The 18383-nt window shown below is 46.6% G+C and overlaps 1 protein-coding gene across 1 annotated transcript in view; it reads left to right on the plus strand.

Moving 5' to 3' along the window:
* Scn11a (sodium voltage-gated channel alpha subunit 11) overlaps positions 1-17564 on the plus strand; it is a 71053-nt gene extending 53489 nt beyond the window's left edge. The window contains exons 20-26 of the mRNA XM_075967683.1: positions 260-361; positions 792-1061; positions 2305-2358; positions 5086-5227; positions 10100-10200; positions 12704-12974; positions 16014-17564. Coding sequence (XP_075823798.1) covers positions 260-361; positions 792-1061; positions 2305-2358; positions 5086-5227; positions 10100-10200; positions 12704-12974; positions 16014-17035 — 1962 coding nt within the window. The 3' untranslated portion in view covers positions 17036-17564. The remainder of the gene's footprint in view (positions 1-259; positions 362-791; positions 1062-2304; positions 2359-5085; positions 5228-10099; positions 10201-12703; positions 12975-16013) is intronic.
* The last annotated feature ends 819 nt before the right edge of the window (positions 17565-18383 follow it).

Here is an 18383-nt window from a genome sequence, read left to right on the forward strand (position 1 = left end):
GTACACTAGGCATCACTGGGCAGTCATTCTAGCCCATTTTGGTTCCAGGTTCAGTGAGAAACCCTCCTTCAAACAGTGAGGCGGAGAACAATTGAGACAGACACCACAAATTGACCTCTGGTCCCCACATACACTCACATGCAGGCAGGCAGACATGCATACACATGAAGGGAAAAATGAGGAGGGGGCTCTTCAGTCTGCATTGGCAGTCTTGGCTGCCCAGGCAGCTGTCCTCACCAAGCCCTGTCTTCTCCCGCAGGTGTCTGTGGTCAGTCTCACGAACTCACCAAGCCTGAAGTCCTTCAGGACCCTGCGGGCCCTGAGGCCCCTGCGGGCGCTGTCTCAGTTTGAAGGAATGAAGGTACGTGTCCAGGTGGATGGGCAGAAATGTAGCGAACAGGACAGGCAGAGGTCAACTGTCCTTGTGCTTTTGTCAAGCTTCTCCTGGGGTCCCTCGTCACCAGATTAGGGCCTGAACTACAAGAAGTAGCGAGAAGACTAAGCCGTAGTCTGTCTCTTGACAGCCTAAGTAGACTGTCTTCCCTTAAACATCCTAGGTAAAGATGTGACCCATGTGCCTAACGGCGACTTCTCAGGGCACTTCTAAGGTCATCCCTGGTGGCCATCTGAGCAGAAAGTAGAGCTCACTGTGCCTTGGGAGAGGGATGTTCAGAGTAAAGACAAAATAACCCTGGAGATCCCGTCCTGCCCGTTGGGTCCCTGCTGGGAAGATGGAGCACTTGTTGGGTTCCCTGTGTGTAACCTGTTTTCCTCCGTCTCGCCTCCCTAAGGTTGTGGTCAATGCCCTCATCAGCGCCATACCCGCCATTCTCAACGTCCTGCTGGTCTGCCTCATTTTCTGGCTCATATTTTGCATCCTGGGAGTAAATTTTTTTTCGGGGAGGTTCGGAAGGTGCATTAACGGGACAGACATAAATAAATACTTCAATCATACTGAAATTCAAAACCGAAGCCAGTGTAGAGAGAGCAATTTCTCGTGGGAGGTCCCGAAAGTCAACTTTGACAACGTGGGGAATGCCTACCTCGCTCTGCTGCAGGTGGTAAGTGGGTCCGTCTCCATCCACGGAGAGAAAACTTGGAAGACCGATGGGTCACTAAAAACATAGTAACTCCACTGGGACTGTGGATTCCAGTCCCAGTCCCAGGGAGGCACGGGGGTGGGCCGGCGCCTTTGGGAATCCGTTCCCCATGGGCAGTGCCTAGCTTAGTTTCTTTCCTCATTTCTTTGACAAACTACCCAACACACTAGTTAATCTTCTGTTGCTGTGATAAAATACCACCAAAAAATCAAGCCACGGAAAAAAGGTTTTATTTTGGCTTATAACTCCAAAGGGAACCCGGTCTGTCCCAGAGCAATGCTTGGGGGAGGATCCGGAAGCTGACTGTGATCACGTTTCGTCTGTACACAGGAGGGGTGGCTGTAAAGCCCGTCCCTAGTGTCACACTTCAGCAAGGTCTGTCTCCTAGAGTTCTCATTGTGCACCAACTTCTGGGGCCAAGTGAGGGGCGTTTCTCTCTGAAACAACTTTAAGGCAGGGTTATTTTTGCCCATGGTTTGAGGGACTAGACCACCGTGGTGGGGAAGACATGTTGGTGAGAATTCTCCAGAGATGGCCGTGGGAATGTGGGGCAGCTGGCCACACTGACTCTACAGTCAGGAAGTGGACAGAAAGAGACGGATGTGGGTGCTCAGATCACCTGTTCCTTTTCAGTCACTTAGGGACCCCAGCCTGTAGGATGGTTCCACCCACATTCAGGATGAGTCTCAATTAAACCTCCTCAGAAACACCTTCGCCACATGCCCCATATGTGTCTCCTAGGTGACTTCAGAGCCAATCAGGTTGGCAATGAGGATGGCATCACACATGAATACCCCCTTCAGGGTCTCTTCCATTGGCCTTGTCTTCTGTGGCCCCCCACTCGATGCTGAGAGCACCCGCCAGACAGGAGAACCCTTCAGTGTAGACATTGTCAATGGTGCCCTTTTCAAGCCGCAGGTAGCACAATCACGTGCCGTCCGAAAGAGCCTTGCCAGGCTCTTCCCAAGCAACCAGAGTGTAGAAATGCATTTGTTTTAAAATCGTTAGTCTTGGGGGGCGATGAAGAAGAAAGAGAAATTGCACGGCATCCCCCACTATGTCCCTTCATAGTGTTCTTTTGTGTGGCCCTCTCTCTGTGGCAGATGGACACCGGCCCACAGGGCTTGGAAAGCTTGGGCATGGCACGCATTGGTCGATGAAAAAAGTCTACAGCTGTGTCTGTGTTTTTCTACTTCTGTTTCAGGCAACGTATAAGGGATGGCTGGACATTATGAACGCTGCTGTGGACTCCAGAGGGGTGAGTCGGTGTCTCACTAGGTTCCAGAATGTTAGGCTCAAGCCTGAGACATTGCGAGTACCCAGACAGCCCCAGACTCCCTGCCTGACAGCTTTATCCTCTCAGATCCTCTGTCCTGTCCTTCTGGAGGCAAAATGATGGTATAGACATTGACTGATAAAAGAGCTCTAATGTGTTCTGCTGGGTCTGACACCCCCGAATTCTGTAGTGCCCAACATTTCCTCTGCATGGCAAGAGAGGAAATGGAAAACGTTCATTTAGGAGATGGGGCTGGAACAAGAGAATCACCTGTGTCCTAGCTTGATTTCTCTTTCTGTTATAAGACACAGGCCAAATCTATGTGGGGGGGGAGGTGTAGGAAAATTTTTTGTTTGTTTGTTTCAACTTATAGGTTATAGGGCTATCATTGAGAGAAATCAGGGCAGGAACTGCAGGTAGGAACCTGGATGTATGAATTGAAGCAGAGACCCCAGAGAAGAACTGGCTTACTTCCTGTCCTTCTTAGGGTTACCATTGCTCTAAAGAAACTCCGTGGAAAGCAACGTGGGGAGGAAATGGTTTGTTTGGCTTGTATATCACAATCCATTGAAGGGAGAAGCAAAGAGGGGAACTCATGTCAGCTTGCTTTCTTAGAGCACCCAGGAACACCCTGTCCCAGCCCAGGGGTGGCCCCGCCCACAATGGGCAGTGTTCCTACCAGTTTGCCTATAACCCCATCTTATGAAAACATTTCTTCAGTTGAACATTCCTTCTTGCCAGTGACTCTAGCTTGTGTCCAGTTGACATAAAACTAGCAAGCACACGTCCTCAGGCTTGCTCATCTATACTCCTTACACAACTTGCGTCCACCTGCCTAGGGAAAGGTCCTCCTGCATCAACCAGGGATTTAAAAAATGCCCTCCTGGCTTTCCCTCAGACCAATCTGGCAGAAGGAATTGTCAGTGGAGGTTCCCTCTTCCTAGGTGACGTTAGCTTGTGTCACATAGACAGAGACCAAGCATCATAGCGAGGTACCCCGACCTCCCTCTAGCTCATCCCCAGGTGATGGAGAGGAGGAAACCACCCTTCAAAGTCTGCTTGTCTCAACCATGGGGAAGCATTACGATAGGGACTAAATAGAGCAAGGGAGTAACTTCTCATGGCTTTAGGCTCTTTGGAAAGTAAGGTGGAATTTCAGGGAAAGAGGAAGTGAGCACTGGACCCCAAAGTTGAAAGTGCACTTGGCAATCTAATGTTTCCCTTTCCTCATTTGGTTCAGCTGAAGGGTGGGAAGGGACAGTGAGCGGATGGTTGAGTCAAGGAAGGAGCCAATGGGGGAAATTTTCTTGGTTTCCCATCAAGATGCGCGTGTGGTTGCTGTATTGGGGAGCTGACAGAGTTGATGCCTGAGATGTAGCCAGGGCTCCAGACAGGAGGTCTGGGAGCAGGAGAGCTGCATCATCGAGGAGGGAGAATCTTCTTGGCTAATGCTTCATCGTAGCTCCACAGACTAGCATTCATTTTTTCTTGTTCCTAGAAAGCCAAAGTTAGCAGTAGATACTTAACTGTAATGTTACAATTTATTGTAATATTTATGTCTCATAATTACATATGCCATATATACAATTGAAATGTCTATTTTTTTAAGTTTCTTGTTTGTGTATGTGTGTATGATGTGTGTGCATGAGTGAAGACCAGCGTTCAGATCCCCAGAATCCACATAGATGCTGGGTTGGCATGGCAACATTCCCTGCCTGTAATTCTAGGACTTGGCAGGTAGAGATGGGATCCCAGGTGCAAGTGGGCCAGCTAGACTAGCTATACCGGTGAGCTCTGGGTTCAGATGAGAGACTCTGTCTAAGGTAGTGAGGCCTAGAAAGATGGCTCAGCGGGTAATTTGCCATCAAGCCTGACAACCTGAGTTTGATCCATCTGACCCACATGGTAGAAGGAGAGAACCAACTCCTGCAAGTTTTCCTGTTCTCCATAACATAGACTATGGCATACTTGTACACACACACACACACACACACACACACACACACACACACACACACGTAAGATTTAAAGGCACATTCACAACACATGTGAACAAGCATATACATATGCATGCATAACACACATGTACTTAAAATACATAGATAGATATACAGACAGACAGACAGAGTGAGTGAGTGAGACCCCGGGCTGAGAAGGATCTTGAGTGGTCTGAAGCGTGCCCTGAGCTGGTCAAACACGCCTTCATCAGCTAGTGACCACATAGGAGCTCACTCCCTCACTATTCACAGTCTATTCATGTGTCTCAAGAATCTATCAAAAAGTCTGCCACGTGCTGGTAACTCGTGAGGCACCAGCCACGGGCAGAATGTTGACATCTGGGAGTCGTGGAACTGCTGTGAAGCCCGGGCACCTCTTCCTGAGGTGGGTGTGTCCCGTATTGGCCTCATCCTCAATGGCATATCCACGGGGACATTTGGGAGACTTTCAAAGATAAATGCCACCACATTGATCTCCTCTTTTAATGTTTTTCATTGTTTGAGAGAAAAGCCCTAGCCTCCTGCCTCCCACCTCACCACTGTGTGCACCTTGAGTTAAGCAAGGGCTCCAGAGACGGGGCACCCAGTAGTTCACGATGCTACCTGGCCTAACTTGTTGGGGAAATCCACTCTGGTCTTCCAGACAAGGCGGTTTGGGCAGCTTGAATTTTCTTCAGTAATTGTTGTTCTCTCATTAAAATGTCCCCAACAGAAAGATGAGCAGCCGGGCTTTGAGGAGAACAGCTTTGCATATCTTTACTTCGTGGTCTTTATCATCTTTGGCTCATTCTTCACCCTGAACCTCTTTATCGGCGTTATTATCGACAACTTCAATCAGCAGCAGAAAAAGATAAGTGTGCATGCTGGCCCAGCTGGGCTGTCTCGCCTAGCTCTGCCAAGGTTTTGAGGGATGTGTTCACGGCCGCCGTTCCGATCTGTTCAAGAGCAGTCTTCTTAAAGCGAAGGGCACGCTATCTGGATTCTGTTCAGACATGGTATTTGAGTTCTGTCTTAATTCAGATCATTATTGTTGAGTTTCAGGCTGTTGCTAATTGGCCCTGAAGAGAATCGTAGCCAGTATGATTGGCATGTGTGACACTGAAGTCATATGTCAACATCTCAAGAGTCTTTTGTTATCCACAGCACAGTGATGACAAAAGGCCTTCCCGTCTGAGTTACTATGTCTTGGCTCCCACCAGCCTCAGTCCCTGAAGCTGCTCCCACAGATGACTGAGGGAGAGGCGAGCGAGGGAGGCTTCCCTCCCAGGAGATAACAATCTGATATTTCTTCTTCTGATCTGGAACAACCTCTAGAACTCTGAACTAACATTGGAAATTAAGAAAAATAAAAGAAATTTTAGATCTAGCGACATCAGTCAGTCACCAAAGGATGACCATTTAGACAATGCCTCACCATTTTGGCTTAATTTGAAATAATCCTCTTTGGTTAAAAAAACAAAAAAAAATATTTTGTTTTGTGTGTGCTGGTGTGGCTGAATGTACATCTACATACCTTATGTGTGCAGTGCCCATGGAGGCCAGAAGAGGGTTTCAGATCCCCTGGAACTGGAGTTAGAGATGGTTGTGATATGTGCATATGTACATGAACGTATACGTATATGCATACATATATCATATATATGTGTGCATGTATGTATCTGTGTGTATATATATATATCGCATTACTAGGATTATCTTATACTTTTAATTTTGAGATGTATGATCTCATTAGTCATAGCCCATTTTTTTTTTTTTTTTGGTTTTTTCGAGACAGAGTTTCTCTGTGGCTTTGGAGCCTGTCCTGGAACTAGCTCTGTAGACCAGGCTGGTCTCGAACTCACAGAGATCCGCCTGCCTCTGCCTCCTGAATGCTGGGATTAAAGGCATGCGCCACCATCGCCCAGCATCATAGCCTATTTTTTACTGTTTTTATTGAGTTATACATTTTTCTCCACTTCTCTCCTTTCCTCCCCTCTCCCCTTTCCCGTGACCCCTAATTGTAGCCTATTTTATAAGATCATTTTTGCTGTAAGAATGTTCAGGGCTGGAGAGATGACTCAGTGGGTAGGAGTGCTTACTGTGCAATCATGAAGACCTGAGTTCAAATTCCCCCATCCCCATGTAAAGAGCCTCTCGTGCTGAGGGGCACAGAGACAAGAGGGCCTCTGGGACTTGCTGACTTCCAGCCTGGCTTCAGTTCAGAGAGACACCATGCCACAAGGGCAGAAGGTGGAGAGAGACAGGGCAGAACACACAATGTCTTTCAGGCTTCTGCACACACATGGACACACACCGTCTACACACACGTATACAATGTGCACACATGCATGCGTGTACGTGTGTGCACACACACACAGGAGCTGAATTATAGGCCATAATTTCTCTTGTTTGTTGGTCTCTTTTTTACCAGTTAAATTGTTTCTGCAGTTCTGTCTGGCTTCAGCACTCTTAAAATTCTGGGTGTCTTTGATTGTTTTTTTAGTGTAACTTCCTGTAGTGAAAACATTAGAGGTGGTGCCCAGGGACCTTCCAGACTAAGATGGCCTTGTACTGAGTCCTAATGTCCTGCTGGCTCACTTACTGACTCTTTTCTAGACAAGATGCAGAAAGTGCCAACCGTGGTTTTTTATTCCCTTCAGTGATCAGGAGTGAGGTTATATGTCTTGTTCCAGATCGGTGGTCCTGACTCCTAGTAAGGACCATCTGTTTGCATCTTTTGACCGTTTTAAAGACAAGCTGCCATTCTTCTCTTTTGTCTGTCCAACCTACTGCATCTGTTTTGTGACCCTTCTTACATCACGTGTGTGTTTGTATACATGTGTTCATGTATGTGGAAGCCGGACATTGAGATCTCCCCCAGTGTCTCTCCACCTTATTTTTTTGAGGCAGAGTCTCTCATTGAACTGGAACTCACTGATTTGGCCCCAGGGATCTGCCTGTCTCTGCCTCCCCAGTGCTGGGATTACAGACATGGGCTGCCATGCTCAGCTTCTGCATACTTAATTTTTTAGTGTTGAGGTGAAACCCAAGGCCTTGTGGATGCTAGGCAAATGTTCCACCACTTAGCCACAATACCCAGCCCCTCACCTGGCTTTTTATGTGGGTTCCAGGGATCAAACTCAGGTTCTCGTTCTTGCATACCAGGTACTTTACCCACTGAGCCGTCTCCCTGCCCCACTTCTTACAATTTTTTTTAAAAGATTTATGTATTTATTATGTATATAGTGTTCTGTCTGCATGTATGCCTGCAGGCCAGAAGAGGGCACCAGACGTCCTTACAGATGGCTGTGAGCCACCATGTGGTTGCTGGGAATTGAATTCAGGACCTCTCGAAGAGCAGTCAGTGCTCTTAACCGTGGAGCCATCTCTCCAGTCATACTTCTTACATTTTTGCATTAACATTTAAAAAAACTTTTAAAGACTTGAGTGTTTTTGTGCAACCAAACTCTCCCTTTGGGCTTTCTTTCCTTTAAGCACACAGGTACTTCTCAAGCCCTCTGTCAGTGTTTGCTCTTTGGTTTTATAACTCTGCTAAGGCTTTGTAATATTCTTCCATTAGCCTGTTCTAAACCGTCTGAACAGCGCCTTGCTGCAGACTGACCTCTGCCTCTGCAGGAAGTCCCGTGCTGCTGTGGCACAGCCTTATCGAGTCTGCTGTGCAGGGAGGAAGAATGGCTTTGGGTCCCCTCTGTAATGCATGTCCTGACCGTGATCAATACCAGCCATTTGGATGTCAGCCTTGCAGCTCCACTCAACCCCGCTGCTGGGAAGCCTCTTGTGGATCACACCACGGCATCCTTTTGTTTTATTATGATTTTTTTATTATGGAAAATTTCAAAAGTGTACAAGAATATTCTAGCATGAATCTAAAACCCTCAGCACCCAGGGGAGCATTTACTACTGAAGAACGTTCTGCTGCCAGGAACGCCACCGCAGACCCCTACTGTGGGGTTTATTTCATTTCATCATAAATATTTCAAAACATATCTGTTTTTTATCACAGAAAATAAAGAACAGTCCCAAGAAGAGTTAAACTTTGCAGTCTTCTGTTTTGTATTGATTTTTTTTTTGATACAGGATTTTACAATGAAGCCCAGGATGGTCTCAAACTTTTTTTCAAATTTATTTTTAACTTCATTTATTATTATTGTATGTACATGTGCATGGTGAACTGGGTATATGGAACATGCAGAAATCAGAAGACAGTTTTGTGGAGCCAGGTCTCTCCTTCAATCTTTATGTGGGTTCTGGGGATCGAACTCAGGTCTCCAGGCTTGTGAGGCAGGCTCTCTCACTTGCTGAGCCATCTGGCTTGCCCACACATCTGGCTTCAAACACAGCCCCAATGTCATTACATCACCAGAAAACCTTTATATGAATTCTTGAAATTTATCAAATTGTCTCTAGTCAGGTCGTCACACCCTTTAATTTTTTGTTAAGATAGCTAGTGCTACTGTTATTATTATTACTGTTATTGTTGTTGACTTTTTGAGATGGGCTAGCCTGGAACTCATAGGCTAGCTCAGGCTGGCCTCAAACTCATAACAATCTTACTACCTCAGTTCCTAGGTACCGGAATTACATGCACAAGCTACCTCCTATGTCTTGCTTTATTTTTCTAAATTAGTATATAAAATAATGAATTCCATTTTGGCATTTTTTTGGGTGTGTCTCTGTATGTGGTGTGCATGTATCGTTCCTTTTGGTCTCAAGTTCTATTAATTAGATTTTTTTTCTTTTAGAGAAACTAATAGTGACTAAAGTTTTTCAGTCTTGTTTGTCTTTTCAGAGGACGAAGTCCTAGTTTCTTCACTTCTTCCCATTTCGCGAATCTCTGCCAGGACTGCTTTCTCTCTTCCCGGCCACTGCTTGCTCTTGTTTTCCTAAGTCCTCTGGGCAGACACGTCATTACGTTCTTCACCTGAGATCACTGACTTTTTTTTTTAAAAAAAAACATAAGTATTCACAGCTACCTTTAATTTTCCTGAAAGATTTATTAATTTTTTTTATCTTTTTTGTTTCTTTATATTAAAGTTTTGGGTCCAAATCAGGATTAAAATAAAACCAGACTCTCCTACTTGGCAGAATTTTTATATATGGAGTGACAGGAAGATCCAGGCTTAAGTTGGACCCTCTTTCTCTCTGTCTGCCTTTGGTTCATTTACTAATGAGTGCTGGGGCTTTTCAAAACCACAGTCTGGTATATAGACACTGTCATTGTTTCTAGACTTTTCCAGAGAGAGAGAGAGAGAGAGAGAGAGAGAGAGCGCGAGAGAGAGCGCTACTCCAAGTTCAAAGCTACAAGGAAACACAGATGTAGGAACAGGTGTCTGGTGGTTCATTCCCCTCTCTTCTGATATCTTTCTTTCTCTTTTCTACACTGAGAAAATTGGTCTCAAGAGCACAGGAGATGATGAAACATTAAAAGTTCTACAGGGAGGGAGCTGGAGAGATGGCTCAGAGGCTAAGAGCATGCACCGCTCTTGCAGAGGACCAGAGTTTGGGTCCAGCACCTCACTTGAGTAGTTCACAACTGCCTTTGTCATCCCTTACTCTAAAATCAATTTTCCTTCTGGTTCCTGGTCCATATTCTTTCAGCCCCCTTTGGAATAGGAACTATTGATGAAAATGACTTGTAACTTTACAATTGTTTCCAAAACTTCAGTACTTGATTTGTAAAATGGCTGGTGGTGACTAACTAGCTGTTGATTTCTCCGTGCACTTAGGTGGCCAAGACATTTTTATGACAGAAGAACAGAAGAAATACTATAACGCAATGAAAAAGTTAGGAACCAAAAAACCTCAAAAACCCATCCCAAGACCACTGGTGAGAGCAACTGCTACTAAATACACACACAGGATGCAAGACTGCAAGGGGCACAGGTTTCTTTAAAAAAATTCTCCTGTTAATTTTTAAAGGAAGTATTCTTATTGTTTTTAAATTATTTGTGGAAGTGTGTATGTTCATGTGAGTGCAGTGCTTACAGAGGCCAGAAGAGGGCATCAGATCCCCAGAGCTGAAGTTACAGACAGTTGTGAGCCACCTGATAGGGATGCTTAGGAACTGAACTCTGGTCCTCTGTAAGAGTAGCATACATTCTTAACTGCTTAGACTTCTCTCCAGGCCCCCAGGATCTTTAAAAAGTTTACATGTGCTATCTTAGAACTTAAAAAAAAAACCAAGAGGCACCCAAGTCCTTAAGAAAATTAGACATAAAAAAAAGAAAATTAGACATGCGTATTCATTATTTCACTATGAAGAACCTAGACAATATATTAATTTTCTTTTGACACAGGTCTCTCTATGTAGCTCTGGCTGGCCTGGAATTCATTATATATACCAGGTTACCTTGAATTCACAGAGACCTTTCTGCCTGTTTCTCAAGTACTTGGGATTAAAGACATGCATCCCTACATCCAGCAAAAATAAATCTTAAAAAATTTAAAACTTAAAAAAAGGAGTCAATGTTCAATGTCACTCCCAGTCATCCTATGAAGTACTCAGTTCTCCATCTTTAGTAATTGTTAGGCTGGGATGCTGTTTTTCTAGCTTATTCCAACCAGGATTAACAACTGACTTTAATGCAGAGAACTGCTTTAATGCATAGTTTTGCTGAAGCTCTAATTATTCAGAATGGACAAATGGAGCCTTGAAGTTGTCTGTTCCATTTTGTCCAAGATAAGTAGATGTTCTCTGTGTTCTTCTCTTGAGTAAATGCAGATGCAGTCATAGAGGCTCATCTTTATATTGTTGAAGCCTACATGAGCTGCTTTACCTCAGCCCCTTACCACCCCATCACACCACCACCCATCACACCACAGTCCATCACACCTCCATCCATCACACCACAGTCCATCACACCACAGTCCATCACACCACAGTCCATCACACCACCGCCCATCACACCACAGTCCATCACACCACAGTCCATCACACCACCGCCCATCACACCACAGTCCATCACACCACCGCCCATCACACCACAGTCCATCACACCACCGTCCATCACACCACAGTCCATCACACCACAGTCCATCACACCACAGTCCATCACACCATCATCCATCACACCACAGTCCATCACACCACAGTCCATCACACCACAGTCCATCACACCACAGTCCATCACACCACAGTCCATCACACCTCCATCCATCACATCACAGTCCATCACACCACTGCCCATCACACCACAGTCCATCACACCACAGTCTATCACACCACCGTCCATCACACCACAGTCCATCACACCACCGCCCATCACACCACAGTCCATCACACCACCGCCCATCACACCACCGCCCATCACACCACCGTCCATCACACCACCGCCCATCACACCACAGTCCATCACACCACCGCCCATCACACCACAGTCCATCACACCACCGTCCATCACACCACAGTCCATCACACCATCATCCATCACACCACCGCTCATCACACCACAGTCCATCACACCACAGTCCATCACACCACAGTCCATCACATCACAGTCCATCACACCACAGTCCATCACACCACAGTCCATCACATCACAGTCCATCACACCACAGTCCACCACACCACAGTCCATCACACCTCCATCCATCACACCACCGCCCATCACACCACAGTCCATCACATCACAGTCCATCACACCACAGTCCATCACATCACAGTCCATCACACCACAGTCCATCACACCACAGTCCATCACACCACAGTCCATCACACCACAGTCCATCACACCACAGTCCATCACACCACCGCTCATCACACCACAGTCCATCACACCACAGTCCATCACACCACCGCCCATCACACCACAGTCCATCACACCATCATCCATCACACCACAGTCCATCACACCTCTGCCCATCACACCACCATCCATCACACCACAGTCCATCACACCACCGCCCATCACACCACAGTCCATCACACCACCGCCCATCACACCACCGCCCATCACACCACCGTCCATCACACCACCGCCCATCACACCACCGCCCATCACACCACCGCCCATCACACCACCGCCCATCACACCACTGTCTGTCACACCTCTGTTCATCACACCACCGCCCATCACTCCACCAAAGTTGTCTTGATACTGAGGATATTTTTGATTTATGTCTTTGTTTTAAGGTAGATTTAAAAGTAAAACATAAGCACATAAAAACAGTCACCAAGTTGAATTTGAAGCAAAGCAAAATGGGAGCCTTATAAGAATTTCTTGTCCTTTGAAAGGGGTCTGTGTATATTTCAAGGGACCACTTTCATTGTAAGAGAAAACAACTTTTGTTGTTTTAATGACGTAATTATCTTCTTTCTTTTTCCTCCTCAGAACAAATGTCAAGCCTTTGTGTTCGACCTGGTCACAAGCCAGGTCTTTGACATCATCATTCTGGGTCTTATTGTCCTAAATATGATTATCATGATGGCTGAATCTGAAGGCCAGGACCAGCAAGTGAAGAAAATCTTTGATATTCTCAACATAGCCTTTGTGGCCATCTTTACCGTAGAGTGTCTCATCAAAATCTTTGCTTTGAGGCAATACTACTTCACCAATGGCTGGAATTTATTTGATTGTGTGGTCGTGGTTCTTTCTATCATTAGTAAGTAAAATCAGTAGCCAGGACTTTCCGTGGCAAGGCAGAAGTAAACCTTAAAGATGAACATTTAGGAGTGTGTCAAGTTTCTCTACAGAGCGACAGATGAGGCTTAATGTAGAGTCTGGGGAAAGGGGTGGGGAGTGGTACGGAAGGTGTGCCCTGGTGAGGAGTGCCACAGGCAGTAAGGGGAGCAAAGTCTCCCCACTAACAGCTATTACAGTGGTTCCTGACATCTCAGGTGGCTGAACTGGGATGCTTCCTCTTCTGTGCCACAGTGAGCCTGGGGGACGGTTTTTGATTTTAGGAGTTTGACCATTAGTACTAATGATGGTGCCTGTGTTCAAGACCCACAAGGGTACCAGATCAGCAGTCGGATCATAGGGTGTTGCAGGGGCTCCCTTGCCTCCTCCTCAGGAGTCAAGACTGCCTCGCATGATAAGCAGTCCCTGTTCTCCATCCCAAATGCCGTGTATAGGAGCCAGGGCATGGGCTGCTGTATGTGTCTCACCCACCAGCAAGCCTCATTCTACACTCAGTGGATTTTTCATAACCACAGAATGCTCCATAAACCATAAATCTCAATGGAAGAAAGATAATTATTATCCTATACTTGATTCTCTTTTTTTGGTTTTCTTTTCTTTTTTACTTTTTTGGAATTTTTTTTAATCATTTAGAAATTATGTGTATGGATGACCAAGGAGACCCAAGCCAAAGACATTGACTATCTCTGGAGCTGGAATGGCGGGTTGTTGGAAGGCCCTCGTGTGGGTGCTGGTGACCAAGCTCAGGGGAACAGCAGTAGTTCATGCTCTTAATCTCTGGGCCATTTTCCCACCCTCTCTCTTTTTTACCCCCAGTGCTGAGAACCAAGTCATCCGTGTGCATGTTAAGTGTATTCCATGTGGCTAAATTATTACAGTTTATTTGGGTCTTTAAAGTTCAATTTTAAGTAATACATTAATTTGATTTTTTTCTTTTTCTCTTTTGCTTGAGGAGGAATGTTAAGATAGCGTCTCACTCTAGTCCAGGTTGACTTCGACTTCATCACACAGCTCAGGCTGGCCTTGAACTCATGGAATTCGTCACGTAGCTCAGGCTGGCCTTGAACTCATTGAACCCTCCTACGCCAGCCTCCCAAGTGCTCAGATTCTAGGCGCCATCTACATATGACTTAATTTCACCTTTTACCTTAAGTAGCAGGGCCCATGAGGCTTCCTCGTAGTTCAGAAAGCCACAAAGACAAGGAGAACTGATTTTGCCAATGGTGCCTCAATCCTGTCTTGAAAAGGCTGCATCACAGGGCTTGGGTCCGAGTGCTTGGTTTCTCTTGCTGCCAAATGATGCAGATCGTGTCGGGGTCTGCCTGGGTTCGAAGCCGCGAGGTTTATGTAGATAGTTTAAACAGGCCCAGGTGTTGACAGCAAAATAGACTTACCATCTTTGTTATTCAGTCCCAATCACAAGTTCTGGTGGAACTGACATTATTACAATTAGACAGTGGTGATCACACGAGCCTGACCCCCTGCCCGCAGCACACATACACAAAGGGAGTGGCATGAGCCCTTCTGTCCACACGCACAGGGGTCATCATTTTTTTGTCCCTTTCACGGCGTGCTGGGCATTGTGCAGCTTCTAGAAATATCTCCGGGATCCTTCCAATAGCTCCTAAGGGACTGAAGTCACACATGCTACTAGGAGTTTTGCTCCCACAGAGGACAGAATCTTCACAGCAAGCCAAATCGGTTCCCTCGTGTGGGCAGGCAGGGGTCCATGGACCTTATGTGTCCACGGCCAACATCTGGCCCCCACAGTCTCCAGACTCCTTCCTCGGCTCACAGAGTAAGCAGATGTGAGCCTCTCTCCAGGAGGGAGCAAGCCGATTGAGGAGCAGGACTCACTCATTTGAGTTTGAATACCAAGTCATGTGGTTCACAAAAAAACCAAAAAACTCCTCAGAGAAAGGACAGATTCATTTAGGCCCGATTAGTCCAGGAAGTATTTAAGCTTTACTCAAAGGGCCCGTGAGGCTGGGCTGGCGCCTTCTTCCCTTGTTAGGATTAGCTGCTCAATCAGCACAGTCCTTTACATGCGCAGATGATGAGGTACAGCAGCAAGTCCTCTGTAGTCATCAGGAGACTGGCAGAAACATTTCACTGTCGTGATCCCTAATGACCTCAGAGCAAGGGGAAAACCATGTCTACACAAGGCAAGCATGTTCCAGCCATTCTATAATATTTGGGCCAAAATGTAAACTCCTTAGTGCCCCTTAGCTCTTGCCTGCTGAGCAGACACGGCGAGAACAGGGTGACATTTTAGACCCAAATATTCATCAGCTTGAGCAAAGCTCTGTTTGGGACTCACTCCATTTCTGGGGTGTCCACAACAGAGGACATGTCTCTCAACTTCGCGTATGAGTGGTCCTCGGGGTGAGCAGACCATCAAACAGGAGAGCTCAGCGGGCAGCATCCCAGGGATGCTACCTCCCTGCAGCCTGCTCCCAGCAGTTAGGCTGTCCTTGCATGCAGAAGGCTGTACTAGAGCCCCAGGTGAATGAGCACATGTTCCCTGCTGTGAAACTTGGATCTCTCAGATCCCACAATTTCCCCCTGTAACTCAATCAAGGCTTAAGCCAAACTTCAGTAGGAATGTCTCTGTGCAATCTCAAAGACTCAAAGTGTGAAGAAAAAAAAAAAAGCATGTTTTCTATCCGCATTCAGTAACTAGGGACAACCATGGTAGGCGTTGCCATGGGTAGTTAAAAAGAAAATGCAGCGTATATAATAACTCTTTATAAGCTGCCATAGTTTCCTTACTTACCTTCAATGGCATATGCATCCCATCCCCTATCAAAAGTCCCATCTAAAAATGTATCGCTCTTAGAGATTATTTTTCAGATTAAAGCACAGGTGGACATTTCTTAGTTTTGTGTATAAATGATTAAGTCTGGATAACATGTTGGCCCCAGTAGGATTCTGAGGTGGAAATCTAGCTGGGCTCCAAACTGGAGGGCATCCTGGGAATTCACTGGTCCTCCTTCTCTAGGTACCCTGGTTTCTGGCTTGGAGAACAGCGACATTCCTTTCCCACCCACGCTCTTCAGAATCGTCCGCTTGGCGAGGATTGGCCGAATCCTCCGACTGGTTAGGGCTGCGCGCGGCATCAGGACTCTCCTCTTTGCTCTGATGATGTCTCTCCCCTCTCTCTTCAACATCGGTCTGCTGCTCTTTCTGGTCATGTTCATTTACGCCATCTTCGGGATGAACTGTTTCTCCAAAGTGGAGAGGGGCTCCGGGATCGACGACATCTTCAACTTTGAAACGTTTTCGGGCAGCATGCTTTGTCTCTTCCAGGTGACCACTTCTGCTGGCTGGGATGCTCTCCTTGGCCCCATGCTGGTTTCAAAAGGCTCCAACTCCTCTCAAGACTGCCAGCAGCCACGGATAGCCATAATCTATTTCGTCAGTTACATCATCATCTCCTTCCTCATCGTGGTCAACATGTACATCGCCGTGATCCTGGAGAACTTCAATACGGCCACGGAGGAAAGCGAGGACCCTCTGGGTGAAGATGACTTCGATATCTTCTATGAGATCTGGGAGAAGTTTGACCCAGAAGCAACCCAGTTCATCCAGTACTCGGCCCTCTCTGACTTTGCGGACGCCCTGCCAGAGCCGTTAAGGGTGGCCAAGCCTAACAAGTTTCAGTTTCTAGTCATGGACTTGCCCATGGTGATGGGCGATCGGCTCCACTGCATGGACGTTCTTTTTGCCTTCACCACTCGGGTCCTCGGGAACTCCAGTGGCTTAGATACCATGAAAGCAATGATGGAGGAGAAGTTTATGGAGGCCAATCCTTTCAGAAAGTTGTATGAGCCCATCGTCACCACCACCAAGAGGAAGGAGGAGGAGCTGTGTGCTGCTGTCATCCAAAGGGCTTACCGAAAACACATGCAGAAGGTGGTCAGGTTGAAGCTGCAAGACAGGTCAAGCCCATCCCACCAAAAATTGTGCAATGGAGACTTGTCTAGCTTGGATATGGCCAAGGTCAAGGTTCACTGTGACTGATCCCTCGCCCCCTCCCCACCTCACAGTCTCACAGCTCAGCCCTCCTCCCCCCAGCTCCCGAGCTCCATAGCTTGGTGTATGAACAAGCAGTAGGTTCACTGAATAAGCCATTTAATTTTTTTCTCTGCTAAAAGAGGTAATATATTAGAGTTCATTAAAAAATGATGCTCGAAGGGTTTTACAATAAGGTTACCTGTGAGCCACTGGGACTAATTTAATGAAGACATCGGGAGGGGCCGCAAAGGATGTCGATAGGAATGGTAGGCTTGAAATACAGTCTAAATTATGTAAATATAAAAGAATGAGAAGGAGGAAAGTCTCATGAAAATCTTAGGCTGTGTTCTCGGTACACTTCCCAACGTGTTTAATGTTTCATGTCTCTTTTGCATGCTAAGTGAGAAGTCAGAACCTGCAATAAGCAAATAGCTTGTCGCAGCCGTCTCTACCAGCACTAGGAGTAATGGGTGTATAGCTCAAACCTGAAGCATGATCCTGATATGCCAGTTAGCACCGTCTTCAGAAGCTCTGATCTCTGTCACAGGCGTTTAACAAATAAATAGAAAACAAAATACCCAGCTTGCGTTTCTTTGGGACAGTGGGCTGAAATGTCCCTCTTGTTGTCAGTTGTGCGAACTGTGGTTTAATATGGCCTGGAGCCAGGCATCTGCCAGCGAGGTGTTAGCAGTGGGCTGTTCCCGAGGAAGCGGCCTGTGTCTCAGAAGTCACAGATTTCTGTGACGCGAATGTTCCCACCATGACTCATTCCAAGACACAAACACAGAAGTTACTGGATGAGGAACTGGGAAGAAATGCATGTCTGAAAGGCTTAAGAGCTAGCCCGAACTGGCTGCAGCCACCATGGAACCAACAAAGTAGTCTGGCTGATTCTGCTGAAAGTCCCTACAGAGTTAGAGCCAGGACCAGGGATGGGCCAGCTGGGAACTTGGATGCTGGGCAGCCACGAGGACCCAAGTTTGATCTCTGGCACCGCTAGAACTATCAGTCATGCAGGGGTGGCAAGCCCCCTGTATTCCCAGCACCCACGGGGACAGGGAGTGCCAGTTAGTTTTATACTTACCTAGAGTAACTTGGGAAGAGGGAAGATTGGAGAATTGTCTTAGTCAGAGGGTCTTTGGCCAGGTTTGTGAGGAGATGTCTTGATGAAGTTTGATTCGGGAGGGCCCAACCCACTGCAGGAAGCCTCATTCTTCGGCAGGTGGACCTGGCTGTATACAAAGAAAGTCAAGTGTGAGCCAGAGGGTAAGCCAGCGAACAGCGTTCTTCCGTGATCTCTGCTTCAGTTCCTGGTTCCGGGTTCCTGCCTTGACTTCCGTCAGTAATGGCCTGT

The sequence above is a fragment of the Microtus pennsylvanicus genome, chromosome 3 (assembly GCF_037038515.1).
Source record: "Microtus pennsylvanicus isolate mMicPen1 chromosome 3, mMicPen1.hap1, whole genome shotgun sequence".
Classification (NCBI taxonomy): Eukaryota; Metazoa; Chordata; class Mammalia; order Rodentia; family Cricetidae; genus Microtus; species Microtus pennsylvanicus.